This window comes from Pelophylax lessonae (genome assembly GCF_965119305.1).
Source record: "Pelophylax lessonae genome assembly, chromosome: 2".
NCBI lineage: Eukaryota > Metazoa > Chordata > Amphibia > Anura > Ranidae > Pelophylax > Pelophylax lessonae.
The window spans coordinates 376,342,575-376,366,588 of NC_138769.1; the positions used below are offsets into that span (position 1 = coordinate 376,342,575).

Genomic DNA, 24,014 nt, shown 5'->3' on the forward strand with positions numbered 1-24,014 from the left:
TAACACCAAATTAACATACACAGGGGCATACTTGCTTTGTTTTCTCCCTAAAGTGTCAATACTGTTAGGTATCAGTAAAGCAGCAAATTATAACAGTACCAAAATGTTTGTGCTAAATAAAATGATAGAATCGCTTGTGATCATACTCCTAAGGGGGTTTTAATTGAATGTCTGTGGTTTGACTTCTTTGAATATGCACATACAAGCTTTCCGTTAGTGTGAAATTATTCTCATCAGTGTTCTTTACCTCCAGGTGACACAATTCTCCATTACCTCTGCCACCATGTAGTTTAATACCTTCTTCCAATTTATTTGCCAAATGTTGGAAATACAATTGTGCCATTTCAATTTGTTTTTAACATAAATGCCGTTTTATCGTGAGAAAAAGATTAAACACCCTAGTGGGAAATGCATTATATTAATTGGTAAGATTCAAGACATTGATGTTCCAATTATTTTTTATTATCAACCCAATATTAGCCACTACCCTTCCTGACCTACCTATTCTGTGCAATATGTTTACATAGCAATGGGTTCTTCTTTATTCTAATGTTAGCCAATTTCTTATAATGGCTTTTAAAAACTTAAATTACTAAAACTTTGCTTGTACATGGTGTGAGCAACATCCTGTTAAGAGAGGGTTTTTTTTTTTTTTTTATTGTTATTTTACAGTTTTACATAGTTTATACACTCATTTCCATTTAAGTTTTACACTTTATACATTTATTTTCAGAACTCACAATATAAAGAAACATTTATATAAGACAAGGACACTCTCCCATGCAGTTATACAACCAGAACTCTGCATGGAAAAGCTCCAGCCGGTCACTAACCCTTCTGCCAGCAGGCAGCTATACACTCATCTTTCTACAATACTGAAGCAATCACTATTTATTTCCTGTGTCATCTACTGCTCTAAGGCTAGCGAAATAGCATTTATTAAAGCAATGAACAAAACCTTACATTGCAACTGGAACTCCACCAGCTGTTTATGTAATTTGAGAATAAATACTATTTTGAACTTCATGCAGAGGGACTTATTTCTGTAATTTATTCCGAATGCATAGAAAAAAGGATTTTGGGTTGCTTTTAATGTATCTATCAATCTCTTCTTCACCAAACCAACTCAGATATCTTTGCAAAATGCATACCCCTTTAAATAACAATCAGAATGCATTGCATGGTTAAACATGTCCATATCATTGCAGATAGCGCAACTGTACGCATTGAACTATACAAACTGTTAAACAATGTGTTGAGATGGAGCCTAGTGGGTATGTCCTAGTTAGGGTTATTACTGTCCCAAAGGACAGCTGTACCTTTGATACAAGTTGTTCAATAAAATGCACAACCGCCCCCCCCCCCTTCCTCCTTGAGTGCTACCTATCTGATCTTATATCACCATTCTCTTTGATCCAGTGATCTTTGCTGTGCAAACCAGTTAGGAGCTGCACAGCCTTGCTTCTGTAAATGTTCTCACTGGGTCCTCTTCAGCCTAAACATGTGCACCACAGCCCCTCTAAGTTTAATGAATATTAATGATGTGATCGGACACCTGCAGAGTGTGGTTTTTCCCAAAGTGCTGAATGAAGCCATGGCATGCATGTACAGTACAGCTTGAAGAGGCACCTGTGAAGAAATTTTCAGGTGGAGATGTACAGTGAAGATTGCTGAATCAAGGATGAAGTTGAGCATTAGGGATGATCGAACGGTTCGGGTCCACCATCGGTTCGGCCCGAACATTGGGTGTTCGAGGTTCGGCCGAATTTAGAACTTTTTGCCCAAAAAGTTCGGAATTCGGCAACCAGAACCGACCAAAATGCAATGCTTCAGGAAATGGGCTTTAAAAGCCGTGATTGGACCAGAACCATTAGCAAAAGCCAATTGAGGAGAATGCTAGGAATGTGATTGGAGTGACTAGGGGGTCCCTAGACCAATCATTAGTGAATACGCCCCCCAGTATATAAGATCGCCCCCGCCATATTCCTAGCATTGTTATACTGGACATGGAAGAGAGTGGAAGCAGTTCTGTTAATTTTACTTTAAAAGTGTCATTTAGCATTTATTAGTGTGAGGAAAGGGATATCTAGTGTAGTTAGAGTGCTCCTTTACACTTAAGTTAGCTTCAAAAAATTAGTTTCTGTAGGGAAAGTGTGAAGTGTCAGGGTGACCGTAGTGTAGTGTAGGGTAAACTGACAATGACTGCTATGGAAGGGTGACAAAACCCTTCCATAGCAGGGTGACCGCTATAGAGAAATGGAATTTTTTGGGAGTTTTTGGAGGCAGGCAAAACATCAGAACTTGTGCACAGTACCACTATACACAAGTTCAGATGTTTTTCCTGACTGCAAAGAACCCAAAAAAATGCCTGCTATTAAACCGACAAGTTGTGAAAACCGAGAAGAGAAGCCAACCCCCTGTGCTGAAAGTGTTCTAATACAAACAATCCTTTTTTTTTTATGATTCTGGACACGCTACAGAGCTGAAACTTCACAGGTACACCTTTTAGACCCCCCAGATACGAAATCACACAAAAAAGTTCTTAAAAATTGTCATTTTTGATAAAAAAAAGCCAATTATTAAAAAATTTTTTTAAAAAAAGAGATTTTTTTATTTTTACTTTGGATTTCGTATCTGGGGGGTCTAAAAAGTGTACATGTGAAGTTTCAGCTCTGTAGCATGTCCAGAACTATAAAAAAAAAAGATCGTTTGTATTAGAACACTTTCAGCACAGGGGGTTGGCTTCTCGGGTTTCACACCTTGCCGGTTTAATAGCAGGCATTTTTTTGGGTTCTTTGCAGTCAGGAAAAACATCTGAACTTGTGTATAGTGGTACTGTGCACAAGTTCTGATGTTTTGCCTGCCTCCAAAAACTCCCAAAAAATGCCAGCAAAAACACACCTGGGCATTTTTTTTTGACGCTAGCGTTTTCTTTGGCATTTTTTGGGGTTCTTTTGAGGCAGGCAAAACATCTGAACTTGTGTATAGTGGTATATATACACACATAATTATATGTATATAGACACCTAGCCATATATAGGTGTGATAGTAGCAGAAATATATTACTGTAAATGATTTCATTAGCGCAAGCATATATTTCTGCTACTATCACACCTATATATGTCTAGGTGTGTATATAAATATATGTATGTGTGTATATACAGTACACCACTATACACAAGTTCAGATGTTTTGCCTGCCTCAAAAGAACCCAAAAAAATGCCAAAAAAAACGCTAGCGTCAAAAAAAATGCCCAGGTGTGTTTTTGCTGGCATTTTTGGGGGGTTTTTGGAGGCAGGCAAAACATCAGAACTTGTGCACAGTACCACTATACACAACTTCAGATGTTTTTCCTGACTGCAAAGAACCCAAAAAAATGCCTGCTATTAAACCGGCAAGGTGTGAAAACTCCTGTGCTGAAAGTGTTCTAATACAAACGATTTTTTTTTTTATGGTTCTGGACATGCTACAGAGCTTAAGCTTCCCATGTACACTTTTTAGACCCCCCAGATACGAAATCCAAAAATATCTTTTTTTTTTTTTAATTTTTCAATAATTGGCTTTTTTATCAAAAATGACAATTTTTAAGAACTTTTTTTGTGTGATTTTGTGTCTGTGGGGTCTAAAAGGTGTACCTGTGAAAAAACCTGTGAAAAAAAGATCATATAGGTGTAAAAGGAGGGTCCCACATCCCTGTTCTACTGAAAAATTATCTTTTTTTTTTTCATTGTTCTGGACATGCTACAGAGCTGAAACTTCACATGTACACTTTTTAGACCCCCCAGATACTAAATCCAAAGTCAAAATAAAAAAATCTCTCTTTTTTTTTCAATAATTGGCTTTTTTATCAAAAATGACAATTTTTAAGAACTTTTTTGTGTGATTAATAGTAAATGGGGCATGACCCAGAACCCTAGTCACTTTTTAGGGGCATTTATTGGGTTTTAGGGCTTAAAAATTGTGTTTTTTGATTACCGAAGTTCGGGTCCCATTGATTTCAATGGGGTTCTGAAATCCGGGCCGAACTTTCGGGAAGTTCGGATGTTCTGGCCGAACCGAACTTTTCAAAAGTTCAATCATCCCTATTGAGCATATGAACAGATAGGCTGCACTTGGAGGCTGCTGCACTCATCAAAGGACAACTTTTACCAAAAGTACAGTTTTCCTTTAAAATGGACATCCTTTCTCTTCTGCTGTATGTATTTCATACAGTCTCCATCACTTCCCAACAATCGTTCTTCAAAAAACTCGAATTCTGTATTTAAATTTGTTTGGGATAAGAGAAAAACATTGGTATGATATGACACTTTGATGAAGCCCAAAGAGAAGGGCTGGAATTTTTGACTTTGAACCATGTCATAATGCTGCTGTTTTCCTAAGCATAGTAGATTGCTTTCATAATGAGAACCGAAAAGCACATGCACATTTGGGAAACTATATCTCTTCCCTTGTTGAGAATGCCTTACTCTGGACATCCCCCTGCTTTCTGTCAGTCAGAAATCCCTCTCTCCTTTTTTCACACTCCCTGACCTTAAAGAGTAACTCCACTTTTGTTGAGAAAATGTTTTTTTCCCTCTGGGTGATCCATGTACATTGCAAGGATTTTAACAAATGTTTTTACAGATTCCCACCTTTTGTTGTTCTGAAGAAATAGCTGTTTGTTTGTCTGTGTCCAAGGGAATCTGTATGGGAGTCGTTTTATAAGTATCAATCAGCTGCTGCACCTTCAGGGCTCTAATGAGGAAATTGGCAGGGTCTGCATCCCTTTAGACATGATTTCCCTTTGGGAGTATCTCACCAAAAATTTAATTTTTGTTGCAGGGGATGCCAAAAGTCTGACTTGTACCGTAGTGCAGACTTCTGGAAAAATCTGTAAGCCAGTCACTCAAGCAGGAAATTACATTTTCAGGGGGCATTCTGTACACCATCTGTGTACAGAACACCACCAGTAGCCATATTGCATTGCATTTTACAGAAAGTTATAGCGCTGTAGATTAAAAAGGAAAGGTCATTTTTAAAACCATTCAATTGCAATATTACTTGAGTCGCAATTGTATACACTATATATATTTTTTTTATTTGCTAATTTTGTTCCCACAAAAGTGGAGTTAGCATTTTAGCTATGGGACAGATATATTTTACCCTTGTGAATCTCTTCCTATTTGTCCCTCTCACACTCCTACTAGGCAATCTTGCTAAGATCACAGGGATAGAGCTACACAGGTCAAAGGTCTCCAGAAGAATGGAAGGCCTAAACAGCACCTTAGCTGTCACACTGGAAAAAATGTCCATAGTCACTATTCTTCCCTGGGCTACCTTTAATGGCTATCCATCAATCAAATTACCCACTACAATGCATCCATGCAATTGAAACTTCTGGTAGACCTTGCTCCCACCCTGAGAAAAACTCACTTGACCTTGACAGTCTCTCAGTGGTCCCATTCTCATGAGTTTAACTGCTGATGGAGGGGTATACACAGGCAAGATCATTCTTAACAACATTTTTGAAGATCTGCTAGGTGTATCCTTTCGGTCCAGAAGTGGTTAAGTGTTCATTCTCTCTATATACATACAGTATTTGTATTATAGAACACCATCCTAAAATAAAATATAGAATATCAAACTAACCAAATTTATATAAATAAATGATCATTTGGACTATCTTTATTAGAGGTGAAAATATTTTTATTAATATAAGGAAAAAACAATAAGTGTGTCAACTATTACAAACAATTCAAATGTATATAATCGAAGATTCAAGACTAATAGGATTCAACAACAAGACGCATCATAAGAGAACAACAAAGACGGTTTTTTTTTTTTAAATAATTGGGAGCCATAAAGCCATATGTGTGTAAGGTTAAGGGGACTCGTGGAGCCGGTAAGAGCTTCAGGTTAACCCTCATAAGGGGACATGAAAGATATGACATGATACAGATAAGACAAAAAGACTGAGTGTCAAGCCTCGTAAGAAATAGTCTGTAAGAAGAAAAGGGAATGGAAGTTTATAAAGTGTAAACAGGGGGAGTAAAGGAGGAGAAAGGAAGATGCAGGGGAAGAAAGAAAGAGAAGAGGGAAACGAGAACAGCAAGGAAGGGATGTCGGGAGGGATAGTAAAATGTAAATAAAGCATAACAATAAGTAGTAAGGCTGGGTAACAGCGGGGGGGGGGGGGGGGGGGGGCAGGGGTTTCCACGGATCAGCTCCCAAAATTGCGAGTCTATACTTAAATCAATTGGACTATCTTGATTAATATAATAAATAACATATTAAAAATACAATTGAATAATAGTTAACATTCAATTTGCAAACAGATGTTTTGATTTTGTAAATATCAGTAACAGTGACAGTAAATAGCATCATTCTGACACAGACAGCTGTTTTTGATACCCAATAATTAGATTGGTACATTTCTTATTACAGGATTTTTTGGCAGACCTAATAGCTCATGAAAGGGAAGAAGCTATGAAACTATATGCAGCTGGACACAAACTGGACAACATAGACAATCAAGGAGAACTGTTGGCAAATCCAGTTATCATACTCAGAAAATGGATGGGTGAGGTAAGCATAACAAAGGTTAAGCTAACATATAGGTTAGTATTACAATGTTCTGCTTCTGTACATTACTTTTCACTTTTCCAGTAGACAGTTGACATGTAAATTTTAAACTTGTAAAATATATAACTTTTGCTCTCCCCTTGCCTAGTAAGTAAAGTTTAACAATATGCAATTTTGTTTTTCAATTTGGATAGAGTAAGAAAGGGGTAAAACCCACATCATTTTTTTTTCTCTTCACTTCCTGTCTCATAGCTAAATCAGGAAGTGACAGGAAATTCCTCCAAATTAAGGGAGTCCTGGGTTGTCACTAAGGTTACCAGAACTAGCATCTCCATTGGAAGATTTCCCCCTCTATTACTTAATGGGGCAACCTAATATTTTTTTCTTTCACTTTCATTTATAATGGTAAACAGGATAAAGAGAGGATAAATCTCCCTAATGGGGCAGAGGTGGCAATGAAAATCTAACAGGTGTTCTAATCCATCTCCACTCTATCCAAAACTAAAAAAAAAGTTTTGCCTTTAGTAACACTTTTAAATAGATAAAAAATGAAAACTGTGTTTTTGAGCAGAAATAAAAGGAAAGTTTAAATGAAACCAATCAAGACAGAAATACGGGTTCTTTCTGTCGTTATATTATCATTCACATATCAGGTGTCATACACATGCTTGTTTCAGGTCTATTTGGCATCTACTCTTGTCACATGCATTTGACTACTTATTATTCTATTAAGAATTCGCTAGGGGACCTATGCATTTCTGTGTACTGCATCTCTTAGAGGAAAACAATAGTTGTTTTGGGTCAAAGTTAATTTTAGCTTTTCCTAAGTTTATACAGTTTAAAAATATATTAAAAATAAATTAACATTTTTTTATATATCAATTTTACTGTATATACAGTCTTTGTTTTAAAAATAATAATTTAATGGAATTCCAAGGATTACCATTGTGCAGTTTTTTAGCTAAGGGCACATTCTACACTTTCTGCTTTGAGATACAATTTTTGTGATTCTGTCGAGAGCCATAAAAACATATGGAGACAGAGTGCAGTTAAAATCACACCTTTAATAAAATGACAAAAATAACACAGTTTAGGAACCTAGTAAAAAACAGAAGCCAGGGTTTGGATGGCAGTGCGGGTAATCAGACGAGCCAGGGTCAGGAAACCAGAAGTCAGAGTAGTCAGTAGCAAACATCAGGAGCAGGAATCGGACAGGAAGTCAGCCAGGCCAAGTCATACACAGGAGCACAGGAGGGAACACACTTAGAGATCATAGACCATGCATTGGGAAAGGAAAAAATGAGCTAAGCTGCTTTAATAGCAAAAAGGGACTGGCAGTAGGCTGGACTAATGAGGCAGGTGTATGATAACCAGGTGAGTTACTGTGGTGACAACGAGTGGCTGGTAACTAACCGACAGTTGAGGAGCATCTGAGCACTGAAAGAAGAGAGCGGCTCGTTAAGTAGCAGGAGCCCAGCCCTGACAGTACCCCCTACTCAACAACCCCTCCCCTCAGAGGGGCACCAGGCTTGAGGGGAAAACATATATGGAAAACACAGGGGAGGGCAGGAGCATGTACATCCAAAGATGAGACCCAAAAGCGTTCCTCCAGACCATAACCCCTCCAGTGAACTAGATTGTATCTCATACTCCTCATGGTTGTCAACCTGAACTGGGCAAGGGCATGGTACTGAGGTGGTATAGTAGTTATACACCAAAGATTTTAATAAAGAAACATGGAATACGTTGGAAATACACATGTTGGACAGAAGATTTAATGCATAGGTCCCTGGGTTAACCTTACAGAGTATGCAGAAAGGCTCAATATACCGAGGTGCCAGTTTTAGTGAGTGAACATGGAGGATTGGGAGGCCAGCCAGACCCTCTCCCCAACTTGGTAGGAGGGCACAGGTAGGTGTCAGAGGTCAGCGTGGAGTGTGTACCTCTTCCTAGAGAGTTGCAAGGATTCTTGGATGACTAGAACCCTAGTTTATCATAAATGGAGATAATCGGAAGGCTGCATTGATGGCGCTATTGTGAGCAAACTCAACCCAAGGCAACAGGTCTGACCAGTTATTATTGTGGTCTGAAATATAGCAACGTAGAAACTGCTCCAAGGCTTGGTTAGCCTGTTTTCCGGCCTCATTGGACTGTGGATGATATGCCGAGTAAAAGGAAACCTGAACTCCCGGAAAGGAAAGCTGAAGGAATTCAAAGGCTTTATTTGAATTCGGGGACAAATTCTGTGGGGTTCCCTCTTTTTTGCTCATATCAGTCAGGGGTTTGATCAGAGAAAGGAAATTATGAATACATTTCAGATAATAAATGGCAAAGCCAGGAAAACATTGTAGAGGACGTAGACCTATGGGTCAAGGCCACTGTTAGACTGAAGATAGTTTCTCTGGGCCCATCGAAAACCTGGCAACAGATATGACATAACCCAAAAATTTTACCTGTTCACGATGAAACACGCATTTTTCCAACTTACAATACATGTTCTCTCTCAACCGCTGTAGCACACGGGTGACGTCTGTGTTTCGAATATATGAGAATATCATTGAGGTAAATCACCACATTTTTCGGAGGACATTGTTAATAAATTCCTGTAAAACTGCAGGAGCATTGCAGAGGCCAAAGGGCATAACGAGGTGTTTGTAGCGTCTGCTCCTATTAAATGTAGTTTTCCATTTGTGACCCTCTTTAATCCTCACGAGATTGTATGCCCCTCTCAAATTGAGCTTAGTGAAGACCGTTGCTCCCTTGAGGCTGTCAAATAATTCTGTTATTAATGGAATTGGATAAGCATTTTTAACAGTAATGAGATTGAGAACTGTTTAATCAATACAGGGTCTCAGTTCACTACTCATCTTTTTCACAAAGAAAAAGACAGCACCTACAGGTGAAGAGGATTTGTATATGAATCCCCGGGATAGTGAATCCACAACATACTCCTCCATAGCCTTATTCTCCAAGACAGACAGAGGGTAATTCCGGCCATGAGGAGGAATGGCACCAGGTGGAAGGTCAATTGTGCAGTCATAAGCCCGATGTGGCTGCAAAATACCGGCCTGCTCTTTGTCAAAGACATCACAGAATTCACGGTACTCCTCTGACAATGAAGAGACTGAAGAAGTGCACATGACCTTATTTATTTTTTTAAAAATTAGTGCATTGTGGCGACTATGAAAGAACCTCAATATTAAAATGTGTGATTGCACTGCCTCTAAATCAAGGTAAAAATAATAATTAGAAAGTGACAAATCTAAATTGGTAAGTGTTTCAAATATAAAAAGTGCCAGTGCAAATAAAATCCATAAACAAACATATAAAGCAAAAAAGGCCACTGCAATTAATAATAAAGCTTCTCATAGCTTGTGCAATCAAAAAGGCCTCTATTTGATAAGGTACTTAATGGGGATGACACCATAGTGTAAGGAAAATTTTCCACTCGTGCTCCTTTCACCAGGTGAAGTGCAAGCTTACCTTCATTAAGGGTCAACAAAGGGTCAACAAAGCAGAAATGTAGATCAATCTGATGGACCAAACTCTGGTGTTCAGGTTCCCTTTTAGAATGATGGAATTCCTTCTTCAGGATGACTCCACACAGCTCACACATAGGTCATAGGCAACAAACAGATAAAACAGCCTCCAATAGTGCAGCACCTGGGTTATTAGGCTCAACACACTGCACAGAACCCACTTTATAAAACGCACCCATGTTTATTAGGTAAAAAACAAGCATACAATAAAATCCATCTTCTCACGTGATCTAGTGAAAATTCCCACCGCCAGGCTCAACCTCTCTGCGTTACGCCACCAATGCACGTAGCTTCATTTGGAGGCCAGATGACAGAACCTTGGCTCTACGCCAATCAAATTAAGGATTGAGACTCTGTAATCAAGGATAACCAATGACAACTGGGTAATGAGGTGAGGAAATGATTTGGAATTGGATTATCTCTTGGTTAAGAGTCACTACACCCATGGTCAACTGAGTGGTTTCATGGGTCACATGGGCAGACTGTAGAGATCTCCCATCAATAGCCTCAGTGGGAAGTGGGGAGGCATGAGGCTGCAGCGGTATTGTAGGCTGTCCCCTACAAGACCTCAGGTGGGGGGCATTTCCCGGATGGGTTAGACAATACTTCCATAAGTGACTTGCTTGGCCGCACTAAAGACATCATTTCTCCCTTCTCCCAAAGGCCCTCTCTTCAGCAGAGAGACGTTTGAAGCCCATCTGTATGGGCTCTACTTCACTAGAGGACTCAGGCACAGGAAGCATGGGAGGTGAGGGAGGCATAGGTGGGAATGCAACGCTCAGAGCCAAATGTACAGGAGGCCTCCACAAGCACTCCTTAAAGGAAGGTCTCTTACTTAACGTGGAGTTCCACCCATTTTTAATAAGTTGGATTACATAGATGTATGTAATCCCCTTTAAAACGACTTTTACCAATGGAAACTTTTTTTTCAAGAATTACAGATAATATTTTAAGGGTTTTGAAAATGTCCTCCTCACCCGAGTGACGGCGGACGTGTCGTCCCTGTACACCATCATCCAGCATGATGATGCCCTTTTGGCTCTTAATTGGGCTTTGAGCAGAAGGGATGAGGTACCTTTTGAACAAAAGGTTTTCATCCAGAAGGCTCTAGATTTTTGCCTTGGTCTCAACTATTTCTGGTATCAAAACACCTTTTATAGTCAGAAAACAGGGGTGGCCATGGGTGCCAAATTTGCTCCCAGTCTTGCCAATATTTTTATGGCAGAGTGGGAAGACAAATTAGTTTTTAACATCAATAGACCTGAGCTAAGATATTATCGCAGGTTTATAGATGATATTATCTTCGTATGGGAGGGACCAGAGTCCTCCTTGTTGTCTTTCATGTCCCACTTAAATAATAACCAGAATAACATCAAATTAGATTATGTATGGAGTGAGAGGGAAGTGCACTTTTTGGATGTTCTTATTCAGAGAGAGGGCACGAGGTTCACTACTAAAGTGTACTTCAAACCGACCAACAGGAACAGTTACCTGTCCATTCAAAGTGGACACCACCCTGTATGGTTAAAGAACATTCCCCGGGGGCAATTGATGCGCATAAGGCGCAATTGCACCTATGAGCAGGATTTCCTCTCTCAGTCCCTTGTCGTTAAAAATAAATTTGTTAACAAGGGATATAGAGAGGAAGCTTTGGATTGTGAAATACAGAGAGTTTTGTCAACTACAAGGGCTGATCTGTTGAAAGGTGATAGGAAATACCACTGGTGGACTGGTTAATACAAAGGAATTTAGTTTCCTATCGGACTATTCTCAGGATTACCGGAGAATAGAAGAGATATTCAGGAGACAGTGGCATGTCCTGGGGATGGATAAGACCTTGGGCCCAGTTCTACCGAAAGAACCATCTTTTATTTACAGGAGAGCTCCAAATTTTGGAGACAGGATTTTACACAAGATCTTAGATCCTCCTGATACCTCCTTTTTCCCTGGTAGGAAGGGTTTCCATGCTTGCGGGAGGTGTAGGGCCTGTTTTTTCACTCCTACTAATCCTAAAAGGAGGAATGATTTTCTTGTCCCTGCTATTAACAAAACCTTCAGCATTAGGAGTCTAATTACTTGTAATACCACCCACGTAGTGTACGGTCTTATGTGCCCCTGCAAAAAGTTATATACTGACCGTACTAAAAGAACAGTTTAAAAAAAAAGGGTGGGGGAGCATATTACAAATATATTGACAGGTAAAAAGGAGCATAGCGTGTCTGCTTACTTCAGGCGGTACCATCAAAGGGATCCAAGAGGCCTCCAATTTTGGGGGATAGAGAAGGTGACCCCATCATGGAGAGGGGCCAATTGGGTCAGAGAATTATCGAAGTTTGAAACTAAATGGATCTTTCTGACCCAAGCATTGGATCCATTGGGGTTGAATATAGAACTGGACCTGAACTGTTTTATTAGTGACGCTTAGATTATTATTTATTTATTTATGTTACTAGGTTTTGGTCTGTGTCAGTTTTGTTAAATGTTGGTGTGTTTATATTTATGATGCACACGTAATTTTATATTATTATATTTTTATATTATAATTTGTATTGTATACGTTAATTTTAGTTTGTGAGGCTCATATATTTTTTATGTTTTAATGTATGTATATTTTAACATATGATTTGGAGTACAAATTATTTATCAGATATGGCAGTGAATTATGTGAACCTATATTACTGGAACACTGCTTCTAGGCCGCACAAGCTTTTGTAATTCCTGACAAAAAAACACCCAAAAGGTCCACCCTGCGCATATGTGAATAATTGAATATAAATTTCTAATTTCTGCAGCTGCTGCTCATCACCAGGTGAAAAATATTAAATACATAAATAAACACAGCGCTGAAAACAGTATGAATCTCTAGTAATATAAAAAGATTCTGTAATAAACCAATAAATATTACGTGATTTGAATATAGATTAGCAAATAAAGTGTCCAAAATTAAAAATGTGTAATTATCAGTGTCCAAATAAAGTTCCAAAAATTCCAAAAAAACAAATGTCTACTGTGAAATTCCTTGTGCAAAAGCTGAATAATATAGAAAGTGCTCCCACGTGAACTTAATCGGATGTGAAATCCACACGTGCCCTCTTCCCCACACGTGAGTCCACTTACCAGATTGTATGGACCCCTTAAGACCTTATGGCCTTGGGGTCTAAAAAGCTTTTGGCAAGTGGATAAACTTGGGTGCCTTCAAGATGTTCTTCCCATATGGATATGTAAACAAGCATAAAAAACCAATGGTGCAGTACGTTCCAATTAAATAAACTTTAATCAACAGAGTGTCTACAGGAAATACACTCACATTTTCCAGGAATAATATAAGCTCTTCATTAATAGATTAAAAGATATCCCCGGCATCTAGCGACTAGTTTGCAGCATTGAAGGATGGCCTAGCAGTCGTGTGTCCAGTGTACTGACCTCGCTATTGCAGGGCGGGTAGTGGCGCAGTACATAAGTAGAGAAGCCGTGCCGTATAGCCACGCAGCTACCTGCAGCTATCCCTAACTCCACTACCATTCTTTATCGACCTTTGGCTTGTTACTCGACTACACTTCCGCTTGATCGCACCCCTCTTGCTTGCTGCCGACATCTAGCTTACTGTCAAGCGACAGTAGTGGATAAAAGCTGCACACCAATTCCTCCAAACGCTCTTTAATAAGATGTCAAAAATACAGCTGCATCCACATCCCCCCCCCCACAGACCAGGGCCTCCACAGTCAGGAAATTAGATGAGATAGCTTGAAGGTGCTCCTTGGATTTTGGGCTCCTGCATGCAGCTAGGCTGCAAAAAAAGCCTCACACATGTTGTATTCATATACTTAATAGGAATATCAGAGAGAGTTTTTATGACCTTTTAAAGCCATAAGGTGCTCCGTGGATTTTGTGTCCCTCTATGCATCTAGGCAGTGAAAAAAAATCTTACATATACAGTGTCTCTCTATACTTGGGAGTAGTAGAAGAATTCGTTTTGGGGCTTAATTGCAAGTATACCCTTGCTGTATTAAAAATAACTTAAAAATTCAAAAAACTCACTATTATTCTTACTAAATACCCTGGAGTATCTATTTGGCAAAAATGGGTGATTTTGGGAGTGTTTGTACTGTCCTCATGAAGTAGAATAGGCAATCAGAACATCACGGTTGATACAGTAAATGTTCTTTTTTAGATGTAGCAGAATACATTTTGGTCTAAATTTATGAAAAAAGATTACTTTTTTGCAAAGTTTTACAGCTGAATCTAAGAGAACCGTTTAAAAAAAAATAGTGATGATGATTAAATGTCACCAAAAGAAATCTCTATCTGTTTAAAAAAAAAAAAATGAAATTCATTTCTGAACAGTGTTGAATGACCGAGTAATTGTTAGTGAAAGTATCAGTGCTGAAAACGGAAACATGACCTGGACAGTAAGCAGGTTGAACATAACAGTCTTCAATATGTACAGCATTATTCTCTGTATAGTGTGTAGCTTTTACACCCATTGCCCTGAAGAGGGAGGAGGGGTGATCGTAATACCAATTAGACCATGGAAACATGTTACTTTAAACGTCCACCTAGCTATGTATGTGTCAACGCTTTTAGTGTGTATCTCTATTGAGCCTTTTGCATATTGCCATGAATGATATTCTCCATAGTGCCTCCCTAGTTTTTGATCCCCTCTTCCTCCATGTAAGGCTATTTAAGACACAGAGTGCTCCAATTGTTTTTATTATTAGGTGTATATGAATGTCTCTCTTCCCTGGCCACCTCTACCTGTGCAACTAAACCCAATCAGGGTAAAAAGCGGCAGTTGCATGTGGCTACAGGCAGGGACTATGTAGCCTCAATTTCTATATTAGCTGTGTTATATACTGTATATATTTACACATGGTAAAAAAAATAACTAATAATATTAATGATATTAAGTTGCTTGTAAATCACTAACCACTAACAACATGTACTTCAAAAGGCAAGAGACTCATGTTTAATTTATCCACGTCCAAAAGACCATGTGATGGGTTCAGTGCAATGTAGCAACTTGTACTTTTTGCCATGTTGGGTTTCATTAGTAAGATAATTTCTGTCCTCAGTGTGCCCAAGGGTAACGCAGGTCTTTCACGATCTTAACAACAATCCTGATCCCTCAACAGGTTGAACTTACTGATCTAAGGAGCTCATTCTAGATATGGATTAGGTTTAGAGACCCAGTCAGCAGCAAAATGTATGGTGTGGCTCTATGCTGCCCCTAGATGCATGGTCACCCTAGTCCATGTAAAAGAAGAAAGAAATCCTTAGCGCAGACAGAGTGGATGTGTAGCCCATATGTGTCATAATGTCAAAGTCTGGGAAAATGTCATTAAAGGATTGCACTGTATATATGGCTGCAGCACTTCTTCAATGAGGTATTGGAAGCCTCTGTAAACTGTGAAGAAAAGATACAAAAAGAAGGATCAGTCATCTACTGTATGTGTATCTGTTTAATTAATTAAAACCAAACATAAAGATAAAGGATTGCACTCACAAGATTGAGAAGTTTTCATGCAGATCATAATCCTCCTTAGGAAGCCAGTGGCTGTTGACATGGGTTTAGAAGAATGGATGAAACAGTCCCGAATCACCTGTGCACCAGGCAGAGTCACAGATGAATGTGTCAGTGGGTGCTGTGCTGGACAGCTCAGCCAGTAACCAGATGCTACATAGTTACATAGTTAGTGAGGTTGAAAAAAGACATCAGTCCATCTAGTTCAACCCATAATGTGTGTGTGTGTTTGCTGTTAACCGTACATTGTATACCCCTTTATGTTGTGGTCTTTAAGGTGCCCATCTAATAGTTTTTGGAAACTATCGATGCTCCCTGCTGATACCACTGCTTGTGGAAGAGAATTCCACATCCCTACTGCTCTGACAGTAAAGAACCCTTTGCGCAGTTTAGGGTTAAACCGCTTTTCTTTCAGTTTTAGTGAGTGACCACGTGTCTTATTGTATTCCCTTTCTCTGAAAAGTTTGTTCCTTATGCTATGGTCACCAGTACAGTATTTGTACATTGATACATTGATATCATATCCCCTCTCAAGCGTTTCTTCTCCAGAGAGAATAAGTTCAATGCTTGTAGTCTTTCCTCATAGGTGATGTCCTCCATTCCCCTAATTATTTGCTCTTCTCTGTACTCTCTCCAGTTCCACCACATTCTTTCTGAGGACCGGTCCCCAGAACTGGACGGCATACTCCAGATGTGGCCGGACCAGAGTCTTGTAAAGTGGGAGAATAATCTCTTTATTTCTGTAGTGAATCCCCTTTTTTATACATGTCAGTATTCTGTCACTTCCAAGCCTGTTGTTGACTAGGATCCCCAAGTCCTTTCCATCTTAGATTCACACAGAGGTGTCCCCCCCCCCAGCGAGTAACTTGTGTTTGTTTCTGACGCCCAAGTGCATTACCTTACATTTTTAAACATTAAACCTCATCTGCCATGTCATTGCCCACCCCATTATTTTGTTCAGGTCTGCTTGTAAGGTTACCACGTCCTGCATAGAAGTTATTGCCCTGCTTAGCTTAGTATTGTCCGCAAATACCAAGATTGTGCTGTTTATCCCATCCTCTAGGTTGTTTATGAATAAATTAAACAGGATTGGTCCCAGGACAGACCCTTGGGGGACCCCACTTTCCACGACCACCCAATCCGAGTACTCCGCATTTATCAACACCCTCTGGACTCGTACCTGGAGCCAGTTCTCTATCCAGGCATTCACCCTATGGTCCATACCTACGTACCTTAATTTGTACAGTAAGCGTTTGTGGGGAACTGTGTCAAATGTCTTTGCAAAGTCCAGATACACCACATCCACAGGCCTTCCTTTATCTAGATGGCAACTCACTTCATTGTAAAAGGTTAATAGATTGGTCTGGCAACAACGATTTTTCATGAATCCATGCTGATACAACTAATAATACCGTTTTCATTACTAAAGTCTTGTATATAGTCCCTTCACATCCTCTCCAAAACCTTGCAGACTACTGATGCTAGGCTGACCGGCCTGTAGTTACCCAGGATATATCTCGGCCCTTTTTTAAATATTGGTACCTCATTGGCTTTTTTCCAGTCAGCTGGCACCATACCCGTCTGTAGACTATCCATAAATATCAAGAATAGCGGTCTGGCTATCACCTGACTGAGTTCTTTAAGAACCCTCGGGTGCAAGCCATCCAGGCCCACTGATTTTTTTATGTTAAGTTTCTCAAGTTTAGTTCTAAGTCTATCTGTTGGCCATGGGGGTACCTCCTGAGGTGTATTCTTTATTTTAACATTACAAGCTGGGTTAGTGTAGCCCCCCAATTCTTTTGTGAAGACTGAAGAGAATAATTTATTTTGCACTTTCGCCTTCTCTCTGTCCGCTGTGGCCAGATTCCCTTCATCGTCTTTTATGGGGCCAATGTGTTCTGGTCTCGCTTTCTTACTATTTATATACTTAAAGAATTTCTTGGAGTTTTTTTTTTTTACTCTCTTCCAATATATGTCTTTTGTGTTCTATTTTAGCCACCTTGATTTCGCCTTTACATTTCTTATTGCACTCTTTGTAATGTTGGAATGCTGCCAATGACCCCTCAGCCTTGTATTTTTTTAAGGCCTTTTCTTTAGTTTTAATATGCATTTTTACGTTGGAGTTTAGCCATCTGGGTTTATTTTTGCTCTTTTAAATTTATTCCTCTTTGTAATGCACTAGCCAATCCCTTTATTTAGTATATTCTTGAAGCACTCCCATTTTTCCTCCATGTTCTTTGTTCCCAGGGTTCGTTTAGGGAAGTTGGCTCTTTTGAAATTCAGTGTCCTTATATTGACCTATAGTCACTGTTTTCTAAGTTGCCCCGTATTTCTATATCCGTGATCAGGTCCATATTGTTGGTAATCAGTAGGTCTAGTACCGCATTGTTTCTTGTTGGTGCGTTCACCATCTGACCCATGAATTCTACTGCAAAACATTTAGGAACTGCCGAGCCTTGGATAAATGCATGGTTCCTTCTGCCCAATCTATATCTGGATAATTAAAGTCCCCCATTATAATTACATTTCCCATCCTTGCTGCCATTCCAAGCTATGAAAGGAGATGTCCGCAAGAAGCAAGGTTACTCGTCTAAGGTTCTTGGCTGAGCAGGCTGCAAGCACAGAGAGCTGTAGCCTGGAAGTGAGTCAAGCTGGGGCCGGAGGATGTCGGGACACATTGATGTCACAAAGTGGGTGACAACATGTTTCGGAGCAGTCTCGCTCCTTCGTCAAACCCTTAGGAAGGCGTCAATGCATCCCAACCTCCTCTGGCCCCAGTATCCTTGCTGGCTTGCATTCCAGCTTGGCTCACTTCCAGGCTACAGTTCTCTTTGCTTGCCGCTCACTCGGCCAAGACCCTCAGACCATTCACCTTGCTCCTTGCGGACATCTGGTTACTGGCTGAGCCGTCCAGCGCAGCACCCACTGATACATTCGTCTGTGACTCTGCCTGGTGCAGTGGTGATTCGGGACTGTTTCATCCAGCCCTCTGGACCCGTGTCAACAGCAAATGGCCTCCTAAGGATTATGATCTGCATAAAAATTTCTCAATCATGTGAGTGCAATCCTTTATCTTTAAGTGTTTTTTTTTTTTTTTGTTTTTTTTTTTTTTTCAAATACATTTTTATTGAAAAGAAATTTGCAATACAGAAATGCCTTAAAACAGTAAATGTATGCATGTCTTACATGTGGCAACAAGCCACTCCAAAACAAACAGGTAAGTAAATTTGTTACATACAATCAGTAAATGTCATTCAATAATCAAAAAGACATATTACAGAACATAACTTTAACATATTACTATTCCAGTTCACCTTACCAGAGAAGGGGCTTGGGAAACAGGCAAACACCGTGCTCTGGGTCGTGAACAGTCCAAAGGGTGAGGAGGACTAAAAGTTTAATCTAATATGTGTGAGGTCTGGAGTGGACTCGTTACCTGGTTAGTACTTTCCAAAATGAGGGGGGGGGGGCAGTGTCAACTGTATAGAGAGTTTCAGGGTTTTTTTTCTCCAAAAATAGGTGCAGGAACTTAACCATGACTCCTGCCCCAATACACATACACCCTCCAAACTGCGTCAAATAGTGGGTGTGGTCACATTTTACTAACAGTGAGAGGGTCATAAAGGGGCATTAAATACTAGGAGTAAATAATGTGCAGAGTTTGTGGGGGTTGGTGCGTGTTACACAGAGTGCAGAGTTTAGGGGTGTGCTGCATACAGAGTGCAGAGTTCAGGGTGCTATACACACAGAGCCGCCCTACACACAGAGCTGCCCTACACGCAGAGCCACCCTCCACAGCTGCCTACTTCTGCATCCCCCAGCTGCCTACTTCTGCATCTGACTTTCCTCCCCCCTTCAGCTTGGACCTCTGCGTGCAACCCCCCCCCCCCTCCACTGCCCCCATCCCCCCACCCCCCTTCCTTAAAATCTCCACCATCTTCCACATGTCTTTCTTTTGTTGCTGTATTAGGATTAAGCTTCCAGCCGGTGACAGTAGTACCTCCCCACACACTGTAGGTGGTTCCGCCTCTTTCACTTGCAGGGAGATCATCCAATGGGGGTGTTGGCATCCACACTCCAGCCTGGGCACCTGCCTCTCCCTTGTCCCCATCCTGAACCTAGTAGGAGATGCGGAGGAGATCAGATCTGTGGGAGCCATTGGGAGACAAGCTGTCACTTGTAAACACAGAAGCAGTACCTCTGTCTTTACAAGTGATAGTGGTGAGCAGGGAGCAGAGGACCTGAGCCAGAGGTGGTGGAACTGAGTTCCACCAAGTTCCAACTGAAAAAAAGCCCTGGAGAGTTTTCTGATTAATGTTGTGCATATGTTGTTGCTTAGTCTGTAGGTATCGGCTACTTGTGACAGACAAGTAGATACCTATGAAGAAGGAAGAACAACGTGGGAAAGAAAGAGAAGAAAGAAAGAGTAGGGAGAGAGAGAGTCAAAAAAAAAAGGGGGGGGGAGGAGTTGTAATGAGGGTGAGGGGGCTAATGTTGTATGAAGAGGTCCTCATTTCCTTGCTAAACGGCATTGGCCAATTCCCTTATAATATCAAAATATTTCCTCAGGATTAATAAGCTCTTGAAGGGGGGAAAAAGATGAGAAGTGTGGATTATGTATAGATGTGTGTTGTATGAACTAAGTAGAATTTATATGTGTTTTTAATTAAACGGATACACTTAGATGGCTGTGCCTTCTTTTTTATATTTTATTCACCCCAGTTCATGGTCTAGATTGGCTATGCAGAAATCTGTTACTGTTAATATATTATTAATTTCCTGATTCATCACAGGGTATCCAACAAGTTAATATAATACATGTAAACAAACTAGATAACTGTCATGGCAAAGCAAACTTATAGCACATATGCATCAACATTTTGATCAGTTGGATGGCCAAAAACAAATTTATTTAGTGCATGGAGTTTTACAGGCTATACAAAAACACAGGTCTTCTGCCTCTACTATCCCTGTTCTTGTATTAATATGCACACATTTGTATTTTACTAAATTGTACAATATTGTAATGCTAAAAAAAACATAAATAATTTAAGATGTATAGTTGTTGTGTAACAAAGGCTACACTGTTTCCAAATATAATTTCAGGGTTTTGTAAATTTCCTGGATCTACCAGCAGTGTTGCTTATATGGGATCAGCTATTCATGCAGGACTGGAATCGTAAAGTGATGGAAAACTTCTGCCTAGCATTACTTATGTTACTGAGAGACTCAATCTTGACTGCTGACAATTATCCTGCAATCAGACAGGTAAAACTGTAGTGTCGCAAGATAGTTTATAGCTGCAATGTGCAATCATTTAAATATTGTTGCATGTTTTAGTGCTTTAGAACCACTACACTTCAGACATTTTTTAACAAGTCAGTTTTGCTTTAAACTGTTATATTGTGTTTATAATGAATACTGTGTAGATTTAATAAATTAAAACAGTAAGTCCCGGTTCACACTTCTGCGATGCGGGAACGTTGCGAATATGCAGCATGTTCCCACATCGCATCCGCAACCCTGGCAGTTCACACTGCCATATGCGATACGTAGGGGGTGTCAATTAAAAGTTAATGACACCCCAGTTGAAATCGCATAGTATCGGATCGTACTAGTGTGAACCACCATGCAATCCGATTCTGCTGCGGATAAAAAAAAGGGTCATGTGCGTGTTTAGTGCGATTGCGGTGCAATTTGCACCGCACAGAGATCGCATGTAATTTAGGAGCAGTGCGCTCCAAATTACATGCAATCTCTGTGATCGCACTAATGTGAACCGGCCCTTACTGTAACTTTCATGTATAAAGTTGCAAAGAACACAAAGTATACATAGTACTTAACTGTTGACTGTGAAAGCACTTTATTGTTGAATGTGAAATAATTCCTACATGAGAAATTCCTGAAAGTGGTTACTGATTTTCTTTACAGCAGGTTCGCAGCTTTATCTGGCCCACACAGCATGGTATACTTATCCATCCCATTGAGCACCAGTGCTGTGACCTCAAACAGAGACAATTTTCAGCCGTTTAGGATCTGAATGGGAATTGCTCCTTGCATTCCAGCTTTAAGGCTGGTACACATTATTTGTTTTTGGGTTGAAGGAAAAAAAAGCTGTCAGCAACGGTCGGAGCTGCTGTATTAACGATTCAATGTTAGTTGTTGTGTTCTGACATTGGGACGGCCCCCCTCCAGAACCCATTGGCTGAAAGCGCTGACCTGGAGCCAGTCTTCCAACATGCTCGTTGGACAGAAGCCGGCCAACCATCCGGCTTCTGTTGGACTGGCTGGTATACATACAGACTAAATGTTGGGCAGTTTTCAGCTCACGTGTGCAGGGCTTTAGTTTATTTCTAGGCTATGCCCATGTATGTTACCTTTCAATTATCCTCTTACAAGATGGGGCTAACCTCAGGCCTTTAAACAGGTAATGAAACAGAAGAAAACTCCTACATCATTGCATGGCCTTTAAAACCAGTCATTATACTGCATAATTTTGTCAGGCCCACACAACATTAGCTGAGGATTTGTACAGCTTCAGAACCTTAGCTGCCAATCTTGTACCCATGCTTTGTTTATAACACACATTTACTTTTTGTAACTAGTTTACGTATTGCATTGTTAGAATACATATTTTTTTCTTGCAAAATAAAACGTACTTTAACATGTTTGATTCTTTTACAGGTATTATTGAATGATGGATATCACTTATTTACAGCTGACATACAGAGAGCTTGGGTCCACTTACAACAAGGAGGACTGCTTGTAGATATTCCTAGAATGAATCGATTAAATATTAGGTAATAAAAATATGTATGTGTATGTAATTAACTAACTTTTTTTTAAATCTGTTTCTTAATCAAATATTACAGGACATAAGATCTTATGCCCCATACACACGTGCAGATTATCTGCAGACTTTTGTCTGCAGACTTACCTTTTCTATGTAGTGCAAGGGCCTGCCGGATTGCATACAAATTGAAAGTGTTTAGGTTTGACCTCATATTATATGGTTTTGGTAAGTCTGCAGATAATCTGCACGTGTGTATGGGGCATTAGTCTAATGCCTCATACACACGTGCAGATTATCTGAAGACTTTTGTCTTCAGATTTACCTTTTCTATGTAGTGCAAGGTCCTGCCGGATTGCATACAAATTGAAAGTGTTTAGGTTTGACCTCATATTATATGGTTTTGGTAAGTCTGCAGACAAAAGTCTTCAGATAATCTGCACGTGTGTACGGGGCATAAGACTGTGATTTATGCAGCTACTTTCAGGTGTTTACACACTGGAAAACAAAGCTGTATGGATATCCCTCGCATAATCCTTCCCACTCCCAACATGCTTCTGTGCCCTTGGGTGTATAAATGTCCTCTTTCTGTTCTGAGAGTAGAAAACCTTTTTCTTTGTTATTTTTTTTGCTATTTTTTGGAATAAGATGTGGGGCCAGCCTATAATGTTACTACTTATATCAAAAATCCTCACACCAGCACTGTAAGGAATAATCACTGCACTTCATACCAGCACCAAGAAAGATTGATCCTCCTTCTCACAGCATCATCAATAAAAAAAAAACAAAAAAAAACAGGTAATCCTTATTACCTAATTGTTTGTTAACAGGTTACTCTGCTTAACCACTTTACCACCGGAGGATTTTGCTGTCTTACGTCCAGGCCACTTTTTGCGATTCGGCGCTGTGCGAATTTAACTGACAATTGTGCAGTCGTGCGATGCCATACCCAAACGAAATTTACGTCCTTTTTTTTCCCACAAACAGAGCTTTCTTTTGGTGGTATTTGATCACCAGTGCGCTTTTTACTTTTTGCGCTATAAACAAAAAAAGAGCGTTTATTTTGAAAAAATAACAATATTTTTAACATTTTTTTATATGAAATTCCCCCCAAAAAAATGTAAAAATCAAATTTTTTTAAAATTTTTGGCCAATTTGTTTTCTGCTACCTATGTTTGGTAAAAAAAATCACGATAAGCGTATTTTGATTGGTTTGCGCAAAAGTTATTGCGTTTACTAACTACGGGAAAGATTTCTGTCATTTTTGGTGTTTTTTTTTTTAACGCGTAATGGCGGTGATCTGCAATTTTTTTTGCGGGACTGCGACATTGCAGCGGACAGATCGGACCCTTGACTGACATTTTTGACACTTTTGGGGGTACCAGTGACATTACTGCAGTAATCAGTGCTATATATATGCACTGTTACTGTAAAAATGACACTGGCAGTGAAGGGGTTAATTTTATTGGAGAGGGAGGGGTTAATGTATGCCTGGTGCTTACTGACGTGTGGGGGGGGGGAGGTGACTGAGTGACAGAAGGACAGATCGGATGTTCTATGCTGAACACTCCGATCTGTCAGTCCCTGTCACTTAGGAGATCCG

General features: G+C 39.8%; 1 protein-coding gene across 1 annotated transcript in view; it reads left to right on the forward strand.

Moving 5' to 3' along the window:
- Positions 1–24,014, forward strand: part of LOC309548122 (uncharacterized protein) — a 537,501-nt gene that overhangs the window by 227,715 nt on the left and 285,772 nt on the right. The window contains exons 11-13 of the mRNA XM_082248087.1: positions 6,424–6,564; positions 20,728–20,889; positions 22,306–22,421. Of these exons, the coding sequence (XP_082104213.1) occupies positions 6,424–6,564; positions 20,728–20,889; positions 22,306–22,421 (419 nt within the window). The remainder of the gene's footprint in view (positions 1–6,423; positions 6,565–20,727; positions 20,890–22,305; positions 22,422–24,014) is intronic.